The sequence below is a fragment of the Jaculus jaculus genome, chromosome 5 (genome assembly GCF_020740685.1).
Source record: "Jaculus jaculus isolate mJacJac1 chromosome 5, mJacJac1.mat.Y.cur, whole genome shotgun sequence".
Taxonomy (NCBI): Eukaryota; Metazoa; Chordata; class Mammalia; order Rodentia; family Dipodidae; genus Jaculus; species Jaculus jaculus.
Genome location: NC_059106.1, coordinates 66,547,153 through 66,570,695, shown reverse-complemented (window position 1 = coordinate 66,570,695; position 23,543 = coordinate 66,547,153). Strand labels below are relative to the sequence as shown.

The 23,543-nt window shown below is 44.2% G+C and overlaps 1 protein-coding gene across 2 annotated transcripts in view; it reads right to left on the bottom strand.

Moving 5' to 3' along the window:
* Mtf1 (metal regulatory transcription factor 1) overlaps positions 1 to 23,543 on the bottom strand; it is a 61,747-nt gene that overhangs the window by 13,345 nt on the left and 24,859 nt on the right. For both annotated transcript variants that reach the window (XM_045150515.1, XM_045150514.1), the window contains exons 3-9: positions 20,687 to 20,925; positions 19,538 to 19,669; positions 15,363 to 15,436; positions 14,395 to 14,531; positions 5,281 to 5,358; positions 1,179 to 1,281; positions 190 to 788 (exon numbers count right to left, since the gene is read on the bottom strand). In XM_045150515.1, coding sequence (XP_045006450.1) covers positions 190 to 788; positions 1,179 to 1,281; positions 5,281 to 5,358; positions 14,395 to 14,531; positions 15,363 to 15,436; positions 19,538 to 19,669; positions 20,687 to 20,925 — 1,362 coding nt within the window. The remainder of the gene's footprint in view (positions 1 to 189; positions 789 to 1,178; positions 1,282 to 5,280; positions 5,359 to 14,394; positions 14,532 to 15,362; positions 15,437 to 19,537; positions 19,670 to 20,686; positions 20,926 to 23,543) is intronic.

The following is a 23,543-nucleotide window of genomic DNA, read 5'->3' as shown; positions in this document are numbered from 1 at the left end:
TCTTCATTGTTGCGGGTTCTAACCACACAGCCCCTGGATTTATGCCACGCAATTATGGGAAATGGCTACACAAGATCATTACATGTTTAGGGTAGATATGCTAGCCACTGTCCCTTTTGAAGTAAGACTGAACATGTCACCTATGTAAGTACACTTCACCTACGGGGTGTGCTAACATGTAATACTTACAATTTGCTCTTGGTTTTGTGGTGAACTGGTGGCACCATTTAATATCCATTGCAAGTTCGGTTCTCCCATGACTAGACTGGACTGCAGGATAGCCGTGTTGGGAGTTGGGGTGATAGTTATGGTGGGGTTATTAGTTAGGACAGAGTTGGCACCCAGGGGCAGAGTCTGGACCATGGCTGGCAGGGACTCAGTAGTACTTTGTGGTGCAACAGGTGCTGCCACAGCTGATGCCACCGCTGCCGCGGCTGATGCAGAAGCCCCGGCAACAACCGAAAGTCCTGGCACGATGGGCTGGGGCGCTGGTGGGTGCGGAAGAAACTCTTGATGATTAGCAGCAAACTGTGTGCTGTGGGGAACAGGCACTTCTGGAGGTTGTAAGAGAGCAGGGGGGCTGCCAAATGAGGCTGGCTGGGAACCAGGTCCTAGGGAGGGAGCAGGCAGAGCAGCGGATGGAGCTGTGGCTGGTAACAGAGGCTGGGGAGGCTCGGAGATGCCAGGCTGCAGTACAAGTGGAAGAGACAGAGATGCTGAATTTCCTGGGTGTGGTGGGACATCACTCACTGACTCTGCATCACCATTAAAACTGTCAATCAAGGCAGCTGGCAAGAAAAAGAAACAGAAACATGTATACATATCCCAAGCCTCATAGAAGCCACAAAACCATGGTCATTAGGAGCTAAGCAGAAGATCTGAAGTCAGCCAAAGCCAATTCCTTCCCTGCTAGCAGGCTGGCTTTCTGCTTTCATTCTGTCACACACTGAGCCATTTCCCAATCCACAAAAGTACAGTATGAGCTACATATCTGAAGTCTTATTTGTGGGTCACCCACTCATGAGCAGAGTACCATACCACAATGAAAAGTTCACAGCTCCTCTCATTTTTCAAAGCCAACAAAAGATTCTAGATTAGGAGCCCATCTTCAGGAGCCAAGAAGAACGGGGGAAGACGGAACTGGGCTGAAAGGCTCTGCTTGAGGATGTGTAACCAACCTGTCTGCAGAGGGTCTTCCTGAACTGCAGTGTCATCTGGACTCTGGAACATTGACTCAAAGATGATTGCTGGTGAGATTGTGCTGAGGTCCTGGTCCTGTGTCTAACAAGAGACAGAGACAGACAGACAAAGACGTCACACTCACCATTCTAAGAATGTTCTTTGCCCTGGAGAACATACACAAAGCAATAGAATGAAATGCTCTTTTGGTAAGATTCTTGTTTCTAGCTGGGCGTGGTGGCACACGCCTTTAATCCCAGCACTGGGAAGGCACAGGTAGGAGGACTGCTGTGAGTTCAAGGCTACCCTGAGACTACAGAGTGAATTTCAGGTCAGTCTGAGCGAGTGTGAGACCCTACCTCAGGGAAAAAAAAAAAAAAAAGATTCTTATTTCTGCCTTCTCCGTTTTTTTTGTTGTTGTTGTTGTTGTTTTTCTTGCTGTACTTAATTTTACTTATTGGTTTACTGATTTAAGTTCTGGGAACTGAATCTAGGGCTCATACTTACTAGGTAAATAATGTATAGCTGAGCTACATGCTCAGACTTTTTTTTACTTTTGAGACACAGTCTCATTAAGTTGCTAAGGCAAATCTTTTATTTATTTATTTATTATTATTGTTTTTTTGAGGCAGGGTCTCGCTCTAGCCCAGACTGGCCTGGAATTCACTCTGTAGTCTCAGGGAGGCCTTGAGCTCACAGCAATCCTATCGTATTTGCCTCCTGAGTGCTATGATTAAAGGCACGCACCACCACACCCAGCTCCATGTCTCTTTCCTATATGTATGTTGTACTTCCACAACATTTTTTCAAAAGTTACATAAATAAATAAATGTGTCCAAGTCAGGGCCAAGCTTCACAGCAAAAAACCTGGTGGCAGAGTAAGCAGGAATAACACTTAAGAGGACAGGTGTGGGCTAGAGAGATGGCTTAGCAGTTAAGCACTTGCCTGTGAAGCCTAAGGACCCGGTTCAAGGCTCAATTCCCCAGGACCCACATTAGCAAGATACACAAGGGTGTGCACGTGTCTGGAATTTGTTTGCAGTGGCTGGAGGCCCTGGAGCACCCATTTTCTCTCTCTCTCTGTCACTCTCAAATAAATAAATAAAAATTAACACATTAAAAGAGGACAGGTGACAGGACAGTTTGAGCCTCTTATTCCTGGAGCCACAAGCAAGAAGCATGCCAGGAGCTGTCTGGGTCCAGGACAGATCTGGGAGCCCATCAATCAAGCCAAGGGCCCAGTGGTCATTCCCTAACAGATACAGCTCTCCTTTCTCTGAAGGTCAGCAAGAGCCAAGTCCACTTCTAAGAACACATACATACGTGGCAGCTCAGGTCATCAGCTGACTTTAATAGTCCCAATTTGAAAAAAAAAAAAAAACAAAAAACAGCAAATTAGCCTGGCGTGGTGGCTTACACCTTTAATCCCAGCACTTGGGAGGTAGAGGTAGGAGGATCGCTGTGAGTTGTAGGCCATCCTGAGACTGCATAGGGAATTTCAAGTCAGCCTAGACTAGTGAGACCCTACCTTGAAAAGCCAAAAAATAAGAAATAAAAACTAAATATTTTAAACCCAGCAAATCAATCTCATTGTTTTAAGGACCCATGGCCTTAGTTTCAAAGATTAAAGATAAACTCTTCCCAAATCTGGGATAAATACATGCTACATAGACTCTTAAGGGACAGGGTTCTTTTCCTGAGGGTGTGAATGTGGTACAAAAGGTTTTGCTTTTTACAAGCTCTTAATGTCCCCATTTACCAGGTGTCTCTCCTGGTGACCTTGGTCATTATGTCACAGTTGGGTAGACTACCAAGCTATTTAATAATGTTAAATATGAAAGGAATATCATACCCAGAAGTCTGAGTGAAGTAACTCAAAGGGCATCTAAGCCACTCAGAATAAATTCCTTTTAGAACATTAGTTCTGAGGACTGGAAATATCAAGTAGCATGTGTGAGGGTCCTGTACTACAAATAAAATAAAACTTCAGAGACTGAGGAGATGGCTTAGTTGGTAATGCGCTTGTTATACATGAGGCAAGACATCAGAATTCAGATCTTTAACACCCATGACCACCCCACTCCACCCCTTTCCCACAAAAAGCCAGGGAGAATAGCTAGCACACCCTGCACTGGGAGGTGGAAACAGGACAGGAGAATCTCTGGGTTGGCTAGCAGTTAGTCTAGCCAAATTAGTAAGCTCCAGGTTCAGTGAAAGACTCTTTGTCTCAAATTTAAGGTGGAGAGCAACTGAAAAAGACACTCAACTTTGACCTCTAGCCTTTATCCCAGCACACGTGCACATACACAAATCCATACCCACACGCATAAGAACATTAGTTCTAAGACATGAATATGCATGAAATCATGTGGAATGTAATCTTTGTTCTCCAGATTTATCTATCTTCAATTTAATAAATTTTTCTGTCATTTCTGAACTACTAAGTCTACTTATGAATTTTTCTTTCAAGGTAGGGTGCTCTAGCCCAGGCTGACATGGAATTTACTATGTAGTCTCAGGCTAGCCTTGAATTCACAGCAATCCTCCTACCACAGCCTCCTGAGTGCTGGAATTAAAGGTGTGCACCACCATGCCTAGCAAAATTTTATTTTAAAAATATTTTATTATTTATTTGTCAAAGAAAATGATCCTTCTGTTTCAGCTTCCCAAGTCCCAGGCTCACATGTGCACCACCAGACCTGGACTGTTCTTTAGCTGACCTGCTGAAGTCTAACCCATAGCTAAGGGCCCAGGAGAGATGTGGGCTGTGTACACACAGGGACTCCTCCTTGGTGACTCTTTCCTCCTTACATTACCCCCCACTGCTGTGGTCACCCTGAACTCTGCCCTCTGATTTTCACTGATTTAGGCTACATTATCTAGTGACAACTGGGGTTTGGCCCAAGGTGAACCACAGAGCCTCCAAGTCTACCCAATGCCTTTTCACTATCTTCCAAGCAGCCCTCTTTTAAGAAGAATACTTCTTTATGCTTATTGTTGGCGTCTCACAAGTGACTTCATATAAATATTCATTAATATTCTGTTAACTGTTATTTTCTGAAGGAGAGCTGGTCTCATAAGAGCAACTCTTCCATTTAAGGAGAAGCCAGGCCATGGGGCATTAACACGACAACAATTCACAATGTTACTCCCAGACATACTAACTTGAGTAGCTGAGGGAAGGGCCCCAGAGCATACCTTTTGATCTACTTTCATCTTTTTTTTTTTTTTTTTCGAGGTAGGGTCTCACTCTAGCCCAGGCTGACCTGGAATTCACTATGTAGTCTGAGGACGGTCTCAAACTCACAGCAATCCTCCTACCTCTGCCTCCCAAGTACTGGGATTAAAAATGTACACTATCATGCCCAGCGGAGGGAGAATGGTCACTCCAGGGCCTCTAGCCACCACAAATGGAACTCCAGGTGCATGCACCACTCTGTGCATCTGGCTTCACATGGGTATTGGGGAATCAAACTCAGGTCACTAGGCTTTACGGACAAGGACTTTAACCACTGAGCCATCTCTCCAGCCCTCCTCTTGTTTTGAGACAGTCTTACTATGTTAACCAGAATGGTCAAACTCCTGGGCTCCAGTGAGTCTCCTGCCTCAGCTCCCTAAGCAGCTAGGATTACAGGTGTGTTCCATCACACCAAATAAGAACCTACATTTTTACCAGTAGTGCAGTTGATGCCACTAAGTATACTGTGAGAAATACTTTTCAACTAGGCACAGCAGCTCATGCTTGTAAGCCCAGCAGTGGGAAGGCTGAAGCAAGGAGACTGCAGAGAGTCTGAAGGCATAGGTTACAGAGTGACACCTCATCTCAAAATAACAACAAAAAGACAAAAGAAAACACTTTTTCACAACATTTGAATAGAAGGAACATTCTGGAGCCAGAGGGCTATCAAGAGAATGATCTAGGCCATGTGGCAACAAAGAGGATAATCTCTCCTAAAGGAACTCTCACTAGGAGAAGGGGGAAAAAAATCCTAAATATTAGTGAATGAACACAACTAAATACATAAAACTTCAGACTGGCCTTCCTCTCTTTTCTTATAAAAGGAGTGTGCAATCTTGCACCCATACCTCCAGTATACTTACTGTATTGGAATTTTCTTGTAATTCAGAATCCGTGGATAGAAGACCCAACTCACCCAGATAAAGTGAGTGATTTGTATCCTGTGGGGGAAAAAATGTAATTGAGCAACAAAAAAAATCAGAATTTACAACAGCATATTATTTAATAAAACATTTAGAGATGGGTGTGGTGGCACACACCTTTAATCCCCAGCACTTGGGAGGCAGAGGTAGGAGGATCACCATGAGGTTGAGGCCACCCTGAGACTACAGAGTGAATTCCAGGTCAGCCTGGATTAGACTGAGACCCTAACAAGAAAAAACAAAACAAAACAAAAAGAAATTGGGGCTAGAGAAATGGCTCGGTGGTTAAGGGGCTTGCTTGCAATGCTTAATGACCTAGGTTCAATTCTCCAGAACCCATCAAAAGGCAGATGCATCTGGAGTGAGTTAGTCTTCAGTGGCTAGAGGTCCTGGCATACCCATTCTCATTCTTTCTCTCTCCTTGCAAATAAATAAAATATTAAAAAAACATCTCCAGGGGAGGACAGGGAAGAGGCTAATGATGGTACCAACAAGACTATGTATACACTGTGTACATAACTAATAAAAAAAATAATAGGGCTGGAGAGATGGCTTAGCGGTTAAGCGCTTGCCTGTGAAGCCTAAGGACCCCGGTTCGAGGCTCGGTTCCCCAGGTCCCACGTTAGCCAGATGCACAAGGGGGCGCACGCGTCTGGAGTTCGTTTGCAGAGGCTGGAAGCCCTGGTGTGCCCATTCTCTCTCTCTCCCTCTATCTGTCTTTCTCTCTGTGTCTGTCGCTCTCAAATAAATAAATAAATAAAAATTTAAAAAAAAATAATAAAAGAAGCCGGGCATGGTGGCACTCACCTTTAATCACAGCACTTGGGAGGCAGAGGTAGGAGGATCACTGTGAGTTCAAGCCCATCCCGAGACTACATAGTGAGTTCCAGGTCAGCATGGGCTAGAGTGAGACCCTACCTCAAAAAACCAAAATAAATAATAAAATAAAAAATAATAAAAAAAGATCTCCAAGCCGGGCGTGGTTGTGCATGCCTTTAATCCCAGTACTCAGGAGGCAGAGGTAGGAGGATTGCCGTGAGTCCAAGACCACTCTGAGACACGATAGTGAATTCCAGATCAGCCTGGGCTAGAATAAGACCCTACCTCAAAAAACAACAACAACAAAAAACCCTCCATATTCTTAGAAGATTTTATTCCTTTCTTTGCCTTGATTTTTTCTGGGGGGGTTTGTTTTGTTTTGCTTTGTTTTTCAAGGTAGGGTTTCACTCTAGCCCAGGCTGACCTGGAATTCACTATGTAGTCTCAGGGTGGCCTCAAACTCACAGTGATCCTTCTACCTTTGCCTCCTGAGTGCTGGGATTAAAGGTGTGAGCCATCACGCCCAGCACTTTGCCTTGATTTTAAAAACCTTTTATTTTTGCTTGTACACCTGTGGTGTATGCACGTGTATGTACCATGTAAAGCCGCAAACATCTGCTTGTGTACTCACTCGCAGGGTAGGGCCCTAGCCCAGTGCTAGGTGTCCCTCTCGACTTGTCTATCCGTTCTTTATTTTTAATAAATAAAAAACACATATATGTTTAATGTGATTTACTTGTGCACATATGGGCATGGGTGCCTTGACACATGTGGAGGTCAAAGGATGAAATCAAGGTGTTACATGGATATTGAGGAATTGACCCCAGGCTGAACAGGCTTTGCAAGCAAGCAACCTTAATTGTTGAGCCATCTCCCCAACATATTTAAAAAAATATTAATTTATTTATTTGCAAGGAGAGAGAGATAGAAGAATGTGTGTGTGAGGTGGAGGGAGAGAGAGAGAGAGAGAGAGAGAGAGAGAGAGAGAGAGAGAGAGAGAGAATGGGCATGCCAGGGCCTCTAACTTCTGCAAACAATCTCCAGATGCCTGTGCCACGTTGAGCTTCTGGCTTTATGTAGGTACTGGGTCTATCCGTTCTTTTTGAGCTGGAGTCTCTTACTAATCTTGGGGTTTGCTAATTTTTTCATGAGTTCTAGTGATTCTTTGGTCTTTGCTCCCCTACAGGACTGGGGTTACAACTGAAGAGTTTGCTATTTAATTGGGTTCTAGGGGTTGAATTCAAGCTGACTCCCAGGCCTCCACAGACCTTCATGCTTGCACAGGAAGTTCTATTAAAAGCTGAACTAGGACTGGAGAGATGGCTTAGCAGTTAGGCGCTTGCCTATGAAGCCTAAGGATCCTGGTTCAAGACTCAATTTCCCAGGTCATGTGTGTGAGTGAAGGCACACATGCATAATGGTACACATGTGGAGACCAGAAGACAGTATCAGGTATCAGTCCTCACGTTCTACATTGTTCAAGATCTCTTAATGTTCATCACTGCATGCCAAGCTAACTACCCTCAAACTTTCAGGAAAGTCTCCTGTCTGCCTCCTATCTTACTATAGGCACACTGAGAATACAGACACTCACCAAAGTGAGTGTCTTTTAAGTGGGTTCTAGGAATCCAAAATCAAAATAGCAAACACTTTATTTCCTAACCCATCTCCCCCAGGTTTTTTTTTTTTTTTTTTTCCTGAGACAGAATCTCATGTAGCATAGGCTAGTGTCAAACTCCCTATGTAGCCAAGGAAAGCTTTAAACTCCTAATCCTACTGTCTTTACCTCCCAAGTGCTAAGATTATAAATACATGCAATCACACCCACCTCAGACCTTCATATATCTCTTAAAAGTGGCTGTTTGAAGCCTGGACCAGAGTGAGACCCTACCTCAAAAAAACCAAAAAAAAAAAAAAAAAAAAAGTGGCTGTTTGTCTTGCTGTTTTTGTTGCTTTGAGACAAGGTCCCAGTGGAGCCCAGGTTGATCTGATCTAGCACTCACTCTGTAGCCCAGGCAGGCCTGGAACTCACAGCAATTCTCCCACCTCATACTCTTGAGTATTGGATTAAAGGTGTGCACCAACCATGGCCAACTTAAAGATGGTTAATCATTTTGTAATTTTTTTTTTTTTACAAACTTTTTATTTACTTACTAAAGAGAGAGAAAAAGTGAGAAACAATAGAGCACCCCATCCACAAATAACTCCAGAGATATGTACCACTTTGTACATCTGGCTTTATGTGGATATTGGGGAATTGAACCCAGGTCAACAGACTTAGCAAACAAGCACCTTTAACTGCTGAGCTTCCAAGACCTGTGGATGACTAATAGTTTTAAAATTATCTCATGGGGCTGGAGAGATGGCTTGGCGGTTAAGCGCTTGCCTGTGAAGCCTAAGGACCCCAGTTCAAGGCTCGATTCCCCAGGACCCACGTTAGCCTGATGCACAAGGGGGCAAATGCGTCTGGAGTTTGTTTGCAGTGGCTGGAAACCCTGGTGCACCCATTCTCTCTTTCTCTATCTGCCTCTTTCTCTCTGTCATTCTCAAATAAATAAAAATGAACAAAAAAATTTAAAAAAAATTTTAATTATCTTATGATTCAGGTTATAGAGCTATAAAAATGTGAATTAGTAATATTTACATAATTTCTTTCATTTAGAAAGTAAATTCACATAACTCATTTGCTATTAAATGTAAACTTCAGAAGCATTATTCTATACCATTTGAAATAGGAGAAAATCAATGCTGTGACAGTGGGAATGATGTGCCTCACAACATACAGCTAATTAAAGGAATGAAGAGCCAGTGCTCCTGACTGCAGTCAATGCTCCACCCAGCTGTGTCCATAATACAGGCACCAGGGTTCTGTCCTCGTAGTGCTGAGATGGACTTAGGATTCTGCTGCCCAGACCAGCTGAGCTCTGGGCTCCAGAATGTCATGACAATTCATGCACTCATGGTGGTGTCCTGCTTACCCCTGAGTGACCACACACTCCCACCTGCACATGCATGCACTCAACCAACACTTCATCTACAGTTCTGCTTTCTAGTTATCCGTGCTAAGATGGGAAGGCCGCAGAAGCAGGTTTAGACATGTGAGGTTGCACACTTAAGTCTGGAGTTCATGGAGACACCCAGGCTGGAGCTATCAATGTAGGACTCAGACCTTTCAGATGGCCTGTGAAGGCTGAGATTAGGAGTCATCCCTTTCTGGACAGTGAGTGGGGACACAGAGGTTTGGTCTGAGGACCAAGCACTCATGCAAGCCAACTCAGAGGCTGAGTGCAATGCACTTCCCCATGCACTGTTACAAAAATGAGAAAACTAGGGCTGGAGAGATAGCTTAGCGGTTAAGTGCTTGCCTGTGAAGCCTAAGGACTGCGGTTCGAGGCTCGATTTCCCAGGACCCACATTAGCCAGATGCACAAGGGGGTACACGCATCTGGAGTTCGTTTGCAGTTGCTGGAAGCCCTGGCATGCCCATATTCATCCCCTCTCTCTCTCTCTCTCTCTCTCTCCCTGCTTTTCTTTCTCTCTCTGTCACTCTTGAATAAATAAAAATGAACAAACAAAAATTTTTTTAAAAATGAGAAAACTAGTTATAATCTAATGAGGGGAGCTAAGCAGGGATTCACATTTTTAAAAAGTTGTTTGTGAGCCTAGAGAGATGGCTTAGTGGTTAAGGTGCCTGCCTGCAAAGTAAAAGAACCCAGGTTCAATTCTCCAGGACCCAGGTAAGCCATATGCACAAAGGTGGCACATGCATCTGGAGTTCATCTGTAGTGGCTGAAGGCCCTGGGGCACCCATTCTCTCTCTGCCTCTTTCTCTATAAAATATACGAGTGAATACAAATATACTTGTGACTAAGCACGGCCACAGTGCTCATGTGGAGGTCAGAAGACAACTCTGGGGTGTTGGTTCGCTCCTTCTACCTTGTTTGAAACAGGGCCTCTCTTGTTTTGCCACTGGGAAGGCCAGACTAGCTGGCTCGGCCTTGATTGCCACAGATGCACTGGGATTACAGGCACGTGCAGCGCTTTGCATCCAGCTTAACATGGGAGCTGAGGATCAAATTAAGGTTGGGGGCTGGAGAGATGGCTTAGTGGTTAAGCGCTCGTCTGTGAAGCCTAAGGACCCTGGTTCGAGGCTTGGTTCCCCAGGTCCCACATTAGCCAGATGCACAAGGGGGCGCACACATCTGGAGTTCGTTTGCAGTGGCTGGAAGCCCTGGCACGCCCATTCTCTCTCTCTATCTGCCTCTTTCTCTGTGTCTGTCGCTCTCAAATAAATAAATTTTAAAAAATGAACAAATTAAGGTTGACAGGCTTGTGGAGCAAGTACCTTTAACTGCTGAGCCATCTCCCTAGCCCCCAACAATTTTAAATTTTCCACCTGATTTTGTCAAATGAAGAAGTTGAGGTACTAAGAAGTGATTTGCCTAAGGCCAAGTAATTAGTAACAGAAAGACAATCTGAACTCAGGAAGCTGAGCCCTGGGGGCTGCTTTGTTCACAAGAATGCTACCAATGTCTCACAACAGGGGCTAAGAACCTGTCTCTGGACTCACACTGCCTGGGTAAATAAGATTAAGTACAAGCTCTGGGTACTCAGGCAAATTACTAAATTCTTAAATTCTCTTTGCTTCAGGTTTCTGAATACAAGGTGTGTGGGAATAATAGCAATAGCACTGACCTCACAGAATTCTTCTGAGTGAGGCAGTCATGTGAAAGCTCCTAGCGCAGTCCCTGGCACATTAATTTCTACAAATATCCATAATTATCACCAATAAAGCTCAGAGATGGGATAAAATCCCTTTAAAGGGATCCATTATTGTTTAAAAATTGGAAATTACAGATTTTGAGTATGCTGTCTCTCTCAAAGTCTAAACCATAACTACATATTCCAAAGGAGGTCAGTAAATACGTAAACCTGGAGTTCAGGGAGGGACCCAGAGTAGAGGACTCAAAGGCACTGCCAAGGCCTCTGCAGCCTGAAACCAGAGGAGAGTCCTTCTACCAAAAGTGAACAGGGGTCCAGAGAAGACATGGTGGCAGAGTAGTCAGTGCTATGAAAAACCCACTTAGTCACTTATTTCAAAGATCCAGGCAAAAAGATGGGAGTGGATTAAACAATGGAAGCATTCTAGACATATTCTCATGATACAATTACTAGTTTCAGTTTCTTTATCCATAAAATAGTAAGGTATTAGCTGGGCATGCTGGCACATACCTTTAATCCCAGCACTCAAGAGTAAGAAGTAGGAGGGGCTAAAGAGATGGTTTAGTGGTTAAGCGCTTGCCTGTGAAGCTTAAGGACCCCAGTTCAAGGCTCAATTCCCCAGGACGCACGTTAGCCAGATGCACAAGGGGGCGCACACGTCTGGAGTTCGTCTGAAGTGGCTGGAGGCCCTGGCACACCCATTCTCTCCCTCTTTCTCTCTGTCTCTTTCAAATAAATAAATAAAACAAAACAGTAAGAAGTAGGAGGACAGCTGTGAATTAGAGGCCAGGCTCGGACTAAAAAGCGAGGGCTAGAGTGAGATCCTACTTCTAAAAAAAAAACAAAACAAAGTAAATTACTAACAGTACTCCCTTTCCAGGCTTAGAAGACACAAGTCAGTGCCTAGTATCATATAAAACATCACAGGGAGATGGCTCAGCAAGTAATAGCTATGCAAGCATGAGGACCCGAGTTCAATTTTTAGCACTCATGTAAAAAGCCAGGCACGCAAGGCTCTTGGTTTCCCACCAGAAGCAGAAGGTAAGACCCTATTGCTGACGACTCCACAAGCTTGGGCTGTAGGTCACTGAGAAATCAAGCTGGAGCTGAGCTGAAAACCTCCTCCCTGTGGTCTGGCTGTCAGAAAGCTGGAAAAAGAGCTATGTTGCAAACAACCCTATGAGAGACAGAAGTCATCAATGGTGGTAAATGGCAGAGGACCCTGCAAGCCTTAAGACTGGCCAGGCAGGCCAAATGTGCCAACAGTGGCATGTCTATTATTGGTGAAAGCAACCGTTCTCTAAATGGACTGGTGGTCCACTCCATGGGAGTAATACAAGCCTGGTACTGAAAGCCTGGCCAAAAGCCTATGGCAGGGAATGTTATAAGCCTATAACACCTATTGTTGTCTGGCTAAATGCATATATTATGCCCATAAACTGCCCTGTAAACACTTTTTTTTTTTTTGGTTTTTCAAGGAAGGGTCTTACTCTGGTCTAGGCTGACCTGAAATTAACTATGTAGTCTCAGGGTGGCCTCAAACTCATGGCGATCCTCCTACCTCTGCCTCCTGAGTGCTGGGATTAAAGGTGTGTGCCACCATGTCTGGCTTGTGAACACTTTTTTAAATGTTTACACCCATATTAATGCTGCTTTTACTTTTTGATTAGAAAAGCTTCTCTTTTCAGATGGCAGTGACCACTAAAAAGTCACCATAGTGCTGAGGAGAAATCACAGTGAAATGTTCAGCACCAAGTAAGACAGCTATTCACACCCTCCAAGGCTCAGGGTGGAAGAGGGGGCAGAAAGAATGCAAGAGCCAAAGGAAGGTGTGATGGTTTGAACAGATATCTCCCATAAACTTAGGTGTTCTGAATGCTAGGTTCCCAGCTGATGGAGATTTGGGAACTAAACCTCCTGGAAGCAATGCCTTGTTTGTGGCAGGTTATGGGTGTTATAGCCAGGGTACCCTTGCCAGTGTTTGGCACACTCTCCTGTTACTGTTGGCTATCTGATGTTGGCCAGAAGATAATGTCGACCCTCTGCTCATACCACTGTTTTCCCTGCCATCATGGAGCTTCCCCCTTCAGTCTGTAAGCCAAAATAAGCCTTTTCCCTATAAGCTGCTCTTGGTCAGGTGATTTCTGCCAGCAATGTGAACCTGACTGGAACAGAAGAGTAGAACTACTTACAAGGCAATCTTCCAGACACAAAATGACCTTGATATTCATGACCTCTCTGCCTGAAACTACTTACACGAGACCTTCATTATATAAGGGAAAGATGAGACATCAAAATAAAGACTAGTTGGAAAGGGGAGGGGGATTCAATGGAGAGTGGATTTAAGAGGGAGAGAACAGAGGGCAGAGAGAGAATTATCACAGCTTATTGTCTATACTTACAGAAGATGTCAATAAAAAGTTTTAAAAAAAAAAAAAGCCAGGCTTGGCCATGCATGCCTATAACCCCAGACTTGGGGATGGGGGGGCAGAGAGAATTGCTGGGCTACTGGTCAGTGAGTACAACTAAAAATGGAAGCTCCAGTTCAGTGACAGCCTCAATCTCAAGGAAATAAACCAGAAGAGCAACAGAGGAGGATACCTGGTGTTATCATGCCTCCAAACACATGAGCATGGGGGGGGGGGGCACTCATCTATACCTACACATACCAAAAAAAAAAAAAAAAAAAAAGAGAAGGAGGAGGAGGAATAAGAGTAAATTTACCCCAGATCTCTCTAGAATAGAGCAGCAGGAAAGCTAAGGAGAGGCTTGTGGAGAACTGTTCAAAACTGGAGTTGGCTCTCCAGATGGTTCTCAAATCTTTTTGTTTTATACACAAATCAGAAGAGCAAAGGACCTTCCAGATTTTTCTTGGCTGCTCTCTGATGTTAAAGGATGTATTAAGCAATAGTAATCTGTATCCCAAGTTAGGAGGCTTGTCACATACTGTGGGCATAAATGAAGAAATGACAATCTCGCCGGGTGTGGGGGTGCACGCCTTTAATCCCAGCACTCGGGAGGCAGAAGTAGGAGGATCGCCGTGAGTTTGAGGACTCCCTGAGACTCCATAGTGAATTCCAGGTCAGCCTGGGCTACAGTGAGACCCTACCTCGAAAAACCAAAAAAAAAAGAAATGACAATCTCAAGAGGTCGACGTGGTGGCTCACACCTGCAACCCCGCTGCTCAGCAGGAGTAGTTTAAGGTCAACCTGAGCCACACTGTGAATTCTAGGCTAGCCTGGGATGCAGAGTGAGACCCTGTCTCACCTGTTCCCCCAAGCCACCAAAAGAATATCTGGCTGACTCTTACAAAGCTATTCTGGGGCCTTCTTCCTTTAGGGCTAGGTAGAGGGAGGCTAACATTTGGGTAGGTTGGTGAAACTTTTGGCTCCCACCATCCCATCCCAAAGACACATATATCATGACTCTGATTTCTTTCCTCTAGTTAGATACACAGAGAAGACATTTAAACAACTGTTGTTCTAGGTCAAAACATGACACAGAATGCTGCACCTCTGATCCATTTTGCTGTGGAAGTGCACTGTATGAGTGCCCTTTGTTATCATGACCTTTCATGTGGCTTTTAAGACTGTACTGAGTGCTGAAGGTTTTCTCACAGCCATTACTGGGACAGAAGAAGGGTCTCTCACCTGCAAGAATGAAAGAACAGTGTTAATTTCACCACAGCCATTTCAGTGGATTAAGAAATCAATCTTTCCCTAATAGAGGGAAGTAAATATTTTTATGTGGGTTTCAGAATCAGCTGTTAAAAGATGAATAAACTCCGATTTTATTTTCTCAGTCCTAAAACTTAATGCATAGCAAACCACTGGTAATGGCTTATTTCTGTCAGTTTAAAGAGAAGATCAATACCTCACAGTTCTTTTCATTAGATTGTCCCTGTACTGGTTTCATGTATTAAAGGTTGGATTTTTTGTTGTTGTTTTGTTTTGTTTTTTCAAGGTAGGGTCTTGCTCAGCCTGGGCTGACCTGGAATTCACTATGTAGTCTCAGGCTGACCTCAAGCTCACAGCGATCTTCCTACCTGGCCTCCCAAGTGCTGGGATTAAAGGCATGTGCCACCACACCCAGCTTAAGACTGGATTACTTCCTGCTATCTTTTTTATTTTTATTTTTATTTTTTTTGAGGTAGGGTCTGCTCTAGCCCAGACTGACCTAGAATTCACTATGTAGTTTCAGGGTGGCCTTGAACTCACACAATCCTCATACCTCTGCCACCTGAGTGCTGGGACTAAAGGTTTGTGCCACCATGCCCAGGTAAGATTAGATTCTTGAGACCAATCATTAGCTCCTTTTGCCTCTGAAAGAAAGGCAAACATTATATGCAAAGGCTAAACAATGAGGCTCACTCTCTCCACCTAAGTCTACAGGTCTCAAGGGAAACCTAGATAGTCACCTAGTCACTGACATGGTTAAAATGAGTAATAAAAAAGAAAGAAAAGAAATTAACCTAAACTTACCAGTATGTGTACGAACATGAGTTTTAAGGTGGTGGCTTGCTGCAAATGCTTTTCCACAGCCATCGTGATCACATCTAAACGAGTTGTTTAAGCAAAGAAGAATAGTAGTCAGTAGCTAAGAGACCTTGGTCCTCAACATCGCTTGTATATGCAAACTAAAACAAATGCTCCCAACCCAAAGATCAACTCAGCAAGACTGGCTGTCAAGATGGGAGTAATGACATAGTCCTTGAAAAAAGAAGATGGCTTGTCTATGTTCAGCAGGGGCAGAAAGCCCAGGGCAGGGATTTCTTTGTCCTTTAGATAATGTGTTTGGAAAGCATGTCAACAACAAAAACCTTGTTTCTTTTCTTTTCTTTTCTTCTTTTCTTTTGAGGGAGGGTCTCACTCTAGCCCAGGCTGACCTGGAATTCACTATGGAGTCTCAGAGTGGCCTCGAACTCAAGTGATCCTCCTTCCTCCCAAATGCTGGTGTTAAAGGCATGCGCACCACCATGCCCTGCTTTCTCCAACTTTCTTTTTACCCTTGAGACAAGTTCTCATATTCCAGACTAGCTTCAAACTCACTACGTGGCCCAGGACGACCTTGAACTTCTGCTCCTCTTGGCTTTCAGTTTCTGAGTGCTACAGTTTATAAACGTGCTGCACCATGCCTCAGGAATGGAGCCTGGGGTGTCATGATTGCTAGGCAAGCACTGAACCAACTGAGCCACGTCCCAGCCCCTTCTTTTACTTTCCTGATAACCAAAGCGAGGAGTCATCTTTTCATTCTCAGAAGCCAGTTATCCCATGCTTCCTCTAGGGTATCTCTCACTTCCAATCACACTTAAACTGAGCATGTGCAGTAGTCATCGGCTCGCTTTTGAAGGCAGGGTGCATGTACCCCTTTTAGTTCTTGTACATAGCAGGCATTCAATAATCAGCTATGTGAACAAATGCATTGTCTTATAAATCAAAATCATTCTTTAAGTAGAAAGCTTCTCTAAATAAAGAACTTTCTTCAAGCCATGAGTGGTGGTGCACGCCTTTAATTCCTAGCACTTGGAAGGCTAAGACAGGAGGACTGCTGTGAGTTAGAGGCCAGCCTGAGAGAATTCCATGTCAGCCTGGGCTACAGCAAGACCCTACCTCAAAAAAACCAAACAAATAGGGCTGGAGAGATGGCTTAGCGGTTAAGCGCTTGCCTGTGAAGCCTAAGGACCCCGGTTCGAGGCTCGGTTCCCCAGGTCCCACGTTAGCCAGATGCACAAGGGGACGCACGCGTCTGGAGTTCGTTTGCAGAGGCTGGAAGCCCTGGCGCGCCCATTCTCTCTCTCTCCCTCTATCTGTCTTTCTCTCTGTGTCTGTCGCTCTCAAATAAATAAATAATTTAAAAAAAAAAAAAACCAAACAAATAAAAATAAAGCACTTTCATTTTAAATTATATATAATCATAATATATAAAGCCCCATCTGCTATTCAAGAAAAAAGTTTGTAATTAAATTTGGTAAGTATGTGCACATGAAATTAATAAACTAGTTAATTCCTGTTATGTTTTGTGAATTCCCTAAGATGTTGGATTTTTAAAAAATATTTTATTTTTATTTATTTATTTGAGAGAGAATTTGGGTATACCAGGGCCTATAGCCACTGTAAACAAACTCCAGATGCATGTGCCACCTTATGCATCTGGCTTTATGTGGGTCCTGGGGAATCGAACCAAAGTCCTTTGGCTTTACAGGCAATTGCCTTAACCACTAAGCCATTTCTCTAGCCCTTGGATTTTTTTTTATTAACTTTATATTAGAAATGATACTGCATCTTTATATTTTTTAAATTGTATTGTTGCTCAACAATGGTACCCTATTGTCAAAAAGGCACACATTCATAATTGTACATTCATTATTGTAAATAACCTTATAAAATCTTTTTTGATTGAAGCTATTTAAAATAAAACACAAAAATAGTAATTTAAATGAATAAAAAAAGAAAAAGGTTTTAATCGTCACAAAAATAAATGCATTACCCTGGTGTGGTGGTGCAGGTCTTTAATCCCAGCACTTGGGAGGCAGAGGTAGGAGGATCACAGTGAGTTTGAGACCACCCTGGGACTACACAGTGAATTCCAGGTCGGCCTAGACTAGAGTGAAACCCTACCTCGAAAAACCAAATATAAAAATAAAAAGCCTGGCGTGGTGGCACACGCCTTTAATCCCAGTACTCGGGAGGCAGAGGTAGGAGGATCACCAGGAGTTTAAGGCTATCCTGAGACTCCATAATGAATTACAGGTCAGCCTGAGCTACAGACTCTACTTCACAATAAATAAATAAATAAATAAATAAATAAATAAATAAATAAATAAATTTAAAAAATGCATGTACCTAGGTAGAAATTAAGAATTCCATTATGGACTGGAGAGATGGCTTAGTGGTTACAACGCTTGCCTGCAAAGCCTAAGAAAACAGGTTCAATCCCCAGGTCCCATGTAAGCCAGATGCACAAGGTGACACATGCACACAAGGCTGTGCATGCACAACAAGATGGCACACACATCTGGAGTTCGATTATAGTGGCTAGAGGCCCTGGTGTGCCAAATATTCTCTCTCTCTGTCCCTTCTCCCATAAATAAAATTTTAAAGGGTGGGTTCCAGCAGCAGCCTGAGGAAGGAGGCTCTAAACTTCACAACACCTGCAGAATAACCAACTAGAAAATAACCACTGTTGTCCTTTAAAGGAGCTAGGACTCAGAAGGAGACACTCATTTTAAAATTCTGTTTTAGGTGGTCTCTAAGAGCTAACCGCCCCTGAAGGCTTTTAAATTGCCTCTAAGTGTGCTGAGTGTCTGAGAATGGATAGGTAGTCTATTGTATGACATAACAGCAATCTGCCAAAATTCAAAAACACTGTTTATAGGCCATCATAGTTATATATATATTACATTTAGGGGGATCTTTACAAAATGATTTATCTTATAAAAATGTCATATAATCAGCCCAAAGCTATTTCTGAACACTTACTAAATGCCTGGAAGCATGCTATGAGCAGAGAAAAAAGTAGGTTATACAAGTCTCCTCTTCAAGTGTACAGATAATTAAATATGTATGCTGGCAGACAAATGCAGGATGATACTGTATTGAGAACGTACATGTGAGATATTATAAAGCAAACACTGAGTACACATAATATATGGACCACTAATTCAAGCATTCATACCCCTCACTTCCCTGTCAGCATCTGTAGAAGTGATTTACAACCATGCTCCTGGAGCTCATGGTGGTCCTCCCTAGCACTGGGGTTACAAGCATGAGTCACTACGCTCCTGACTAAGGGTTTTTCTTTTTTATGAGATGGAGTCTCATGTAGTCCAGCATGACCTTGAACTCACAATGTAACAAGGAAGCCTCCAGCCTCCACCTGCTTGGTGCTGCAATTGCAGGCGTGTGCCTGGCTTACGTGGTGCAGACTCAAACACACACGCAAGCACTCTACCAACTGAGCTACGCTCCCAAGGCTTGATGGAAGTTCTTAGTATTGCCATAAGACTAATAAAAGCATCTGCTACAGAAATGAATTTTAACAAGTATCTTAAAATACAAGGAAAAGCCGAGCATGGTGGTGCACACCTTTAATCCCAGCACTCAGGAGGCAGAGGTTGGAGGATTGGCATAAGTTCAAGGCCATCCTGAGTCTAAATAGTGAATTCCAGGTTAGCCTGGGCTAGAGTGAGACCCTACCTCAAAAAACAAACAAACAAACAAACAAACAAACAAACAAAAACAGGGGTTGGAGGAATGGCTCAACAGCTAAGGCACTTGCCTACAAAGCCTAACAACAACCTGGGTTTGACTCCCCAGGACCCATGTGAAGCCAGAAGTACAAGGTGGTACATGCATTTGGAGTTCCTTTACAGTTGCTAGAGGCCCTGGGGTAACCATTCTCTCTTTGTCTCACTCTACTTCTTTCTCTCTAATAAATAATACATTAAATAAAATAAAACACAAGGGGAAAAAATGAGGCAGCAAGCCTACCCAGTGCAAGATGGCTCTTGCATCCATCTCTGCCCTCTATCTGTGGCAGTTGGTTCCAGCTGTCCTGGGGTAAACTAACACTGCCAGAGAAAGAACCAGTGAGGGAACTTTCTTTCTCAGACTACCAACCCCCGGCTCAGTGACAACCATAAAGCAGTCAGACATACCGAAATGGCTTTTCTCCTGTATGGGTTCGAATGTGCTTCCTCAGATCACTGAGCGTGGTGAAGTACTTGCTGCAGCCTTGCGATTCACAGTTAAACGTTTTCCCTGTGTGAAGCCTTTGATGTGCTTTCAACCTGCAAAGTGTCCCAGAGAAATGCCCAAGGCATAATGTACCACAGTGCAAGCCTCAAGTGCTGCAGGGCCATGGGCACAAGAATTCTACACCCAGAGAACATCAGCATCCAAAGTGTCTCACCCAGAGAGGGACGTAGAAGTAAATAGCAGGGGGTCTGAGCACATCTCCAGAGGCAGAGCCCTGGGTTCAAGTCCTGGCCCATGTCCTCCTGAAGGGCCTGAGCCAGGCTCACTGCTCCCGCGTTCTACTCACCTTGCAGCTGCTCTGACCACCAGCATGTGCAACTGCGCCTTGCACATGATGTGTGCTTTTTAGGTGTGGCCTTCTGTTATTTCTCCCATCCAAGTACTAACCAAGTCAGACCCCAATTAGCTTCTGAGATCAACCAAGACAGGGCACATTTGGAATGGCATGGCCTTAGGTAGCTACTTTTATTTCTGCTATTTTTAGCCTAATACTGGAGACTTATATAAGTCTCTTGATTAAAAACATGGAAAAGACAAACAGCTAATAAATGGGCAACTTCCCATTTCTCAGGATAGAAAAGTTAGCTTCAAGATGAAGTAGGAAAGAAAATTATAGAAGCCACAGATCCTAAGCCAAGAGGACAGGTTACTCTAGGCTAACTACTGAAATCCCAAGGTTGGAACATCACTCCATGAGACAGAAATTTAAACACAGATGTACTGTCATTTCCATCCAACCCAAGGTATATCCATCTTTAGGTACTAAGTTCTACTAATGATTTTTTTTTTTCTTTTTTCGAGGTAGGATCTCACTCTAGCCCAGGCTGACCTGGAACTAACTATGTAGTCTCTGGGTGGCCTTGAACTCACAGAGATCCTCCTACCTCTACCTCCCAAGTGCTGGGATTAAAGGCATGTGCCACCACTCCCAGCTGCTATGAATTTTAAATAGTGGAGCACAGCTCTTCAAAGCCTGAGAGCAAACATGACTCCTGGGCAAGGAGATGCTCAGAACAGAGGCTCATGGTGGAGCAGGAGAAGAGGCTGACCTGTACAGTGTGTTGAACGCCTTCTCACAGCCCTGTACATCACACTCAAATGGCTTCTCCTTCGTGTGCACTCGCACATGGATCCTGAGGCTGTAGGAGGTGAGGAAGGCCTTGCCACAGCCCTCCTGATTACAGACGAAGGTGTACTCTCCTCGGTGAGTTTTCTGGTGGGTGCGCAAGTTACCTGCTGTGCTGTAGGTGCGGGGGCAGCCCTCAAAGGTGCACTGGTACCGCTTTACCTGGCAAACAGAAGACAGCTTGTCAGCAGGACAAAAGAGCTGCCCAGTGCTTACCTCCCCCAGGGCTCCACTTCCCGGGATGGAGACAATACAACGGGTTTTCACCATCAACTAGAAAATAACCTCTAACAGCAAAGTAGGTAAGACTTATTGACCAAAGCACATGCAGATGCATGAAGAATATTGTAAATGAGTATTTTAAGGGTGTTTACAGCTGAAACACTTTCCCAGTTGACTGGCACTCTTATCCTCCCCCTCCCCGCCCCCCAGGTAAGGTCTCACTCTAGCTCAGGCTGACCTGGAATTCACTATGTAGTCTCAAGGTGGCCTAGAACTCACGGCAATCCTCCTACCTCTGCCTCCTGAGTGCTGGGATTAAAGGAGTGCCCCAGCACGCCTGGCTTTATCCTTTTTTTTTTTTCCTTCTTTTTTAATGCAAAAGAGTGATAGAGAGATGATGAGAGACAGAGAATTGTCACACCAGGGCATCCAGCCACTGTAACCGAACTCTAGACACATGCACCCCCTTGTGTGCATGCGCCACCTTGTGTGCATGTGCCACCTTGTGCACTTGTGTCACCTTATGCGCCTGGCTTATGAGGGATCTGAAGATCTGAAGAACATGGGTCCTTAGGCTTCACAGGCAAATGCCTTAACCACTAAACCATCTCTCCAGCCCTGGCACTCATCTTGACTAGAAGCCATACTTCTTAGTCAGTTTGCACTTCTTTTTTTGTTTTGTTTTGTTTTTCGAGGTAGGGTCTCACTCTGGTCCAGGATGACCTGGAATTAACTATGTAGTCTCAGGGTGGCCTTCCTCCCTCTGCCTCCCAAGTACTGGGATTAAAGGTGGGTGCCACCATGCTCGGCTACACAACATATTTTCATGCCTACCAAATGAAAACAAAATCATAAACTTGGTGGGGTAGTAGGCAATACGACATTTCTCAAGCCACTTCTTTCTTTTCAGTACTGAGCTTCGAGAACGGGTCGGTCTCCCTGTGTGCCTCCACGACTCACTTCCCTTGTAGTCCTCAGCCACTTGGTGTTTAAAACGTGCTCTGCTGGAGGGAAATATTCTTTTATCTTTTTTGGTTTTACAAGCCCAGGCTGACATGGAATTTATTCTGTGATCCCAGGCTAGCCTCAAACTCAGGATTCCTCCTACCTCTGTCTCCTGAGTGCGGAAATATTCTTTTGAACTGCCTGGTCAAATGCTTTTGTGGTTCCCTACCTTCCTTGACTACATGAAACAGGTTTCATTGAAGACACCTTCTGAAAACCTGTCCTTCACAATTCAGCAATGCTGTGGGGCACTCTGTATTTCCTCTGAGATGTTCCTTCCCTTAATCACAACTGCTCAGTGAGTCTCATCTATCATGGAAAACTTGCCTCTGGTCTCCCAAACCACACATCTGTATGCAGGCAGTAGAAACTGCACGAGACTTATGGTAGAAGGCTGAATCTGACATTTGTTCAGTATGGTTCTTTAATTAAATGTTCAAGACTGAGCAACTCATTTCACCTCTGCCCTTCAGCTTCTTTCTCATGCTATACTTACTGAGGGCCTATGGCAAGCTACTCTTTAGCTTTAAGCAATACTGTTGTGAGTATAAATGTTTTTGAAAGATAGTTTTATTTATTTGCCAGCAGAGAGAGAGGAAAGAGACAGTGAGAGAATGGATGCACCAGGCCCTCCAGCCACCACAAACAAACTCCAGATGCATGCATCACTGTGCAACTGGCTTTATGTGAGTACTGGGGAGTCAAACCCAGGTCATTAGGCTTTGCAGGCAAGCACCTTAGCTGCTAAGCCATCTCTCCAGTCCTGGACATAAATCTTTAATGCCAGCCTTTCTCCAAAGCCTTATCCCTATCTCCACCCACAGTGCACATGACTACAGTATACTACTGGTGTATTTCCAACAGTTGCTGAAGTTCTATGTACCAAGCAACTTGGTCAAGACCATGAATAAAAAAGTAAGACAATAAGCCAGGCGTGATGGTGCACATCTTTAATCCCAGCACTTGGGAGGCAGAGGTGGGAAGATCACCATGGATTCGAGGACACCCTGAGACTACATAGTGAGTTCCAGGTCAGCTTGGGCTACAGTGAGACCCTACCTTGAAAAACAAAACAAAACAAAACAAAAGTAAGACAAGCCAGGCATGGTGGCGCATGCCTTTAATCCCAGCACTGGGGAGGCAGAGGTAGGAGGATCGCCATGAGTTCAAGGCCACTCTGAGACGACATAGTGAATTCCATGTCAGCCTGGGCTAGAGTGAGGCCCTACCTCAAAAAACCTTTTGATGGGCTGGAGAGATGGCTTAGCAGTTAAGCGCTTGCCTGTAAAGCCTAAGGACCCCGGTTCAAGGCTCCATTCCCCAGGACCCACATTACCAGATGCAAAAGAGGGTGCACACATCTGGAGTTCATTTGCAGTGGCTGGAGGCCCTGGGATGCCCATTCTCCCCCCCCCCTCTCTCTCTGTCACTCTCAAATAACTAAAAATGAACAAAAATCTTTTGATCACTGAGTACCCAGGTAAAGCCAGATGCACAAAGTGGCACATGCATCTAGAATTCATTTATAGTGGCAGGAGGCCCTGGCATACCTA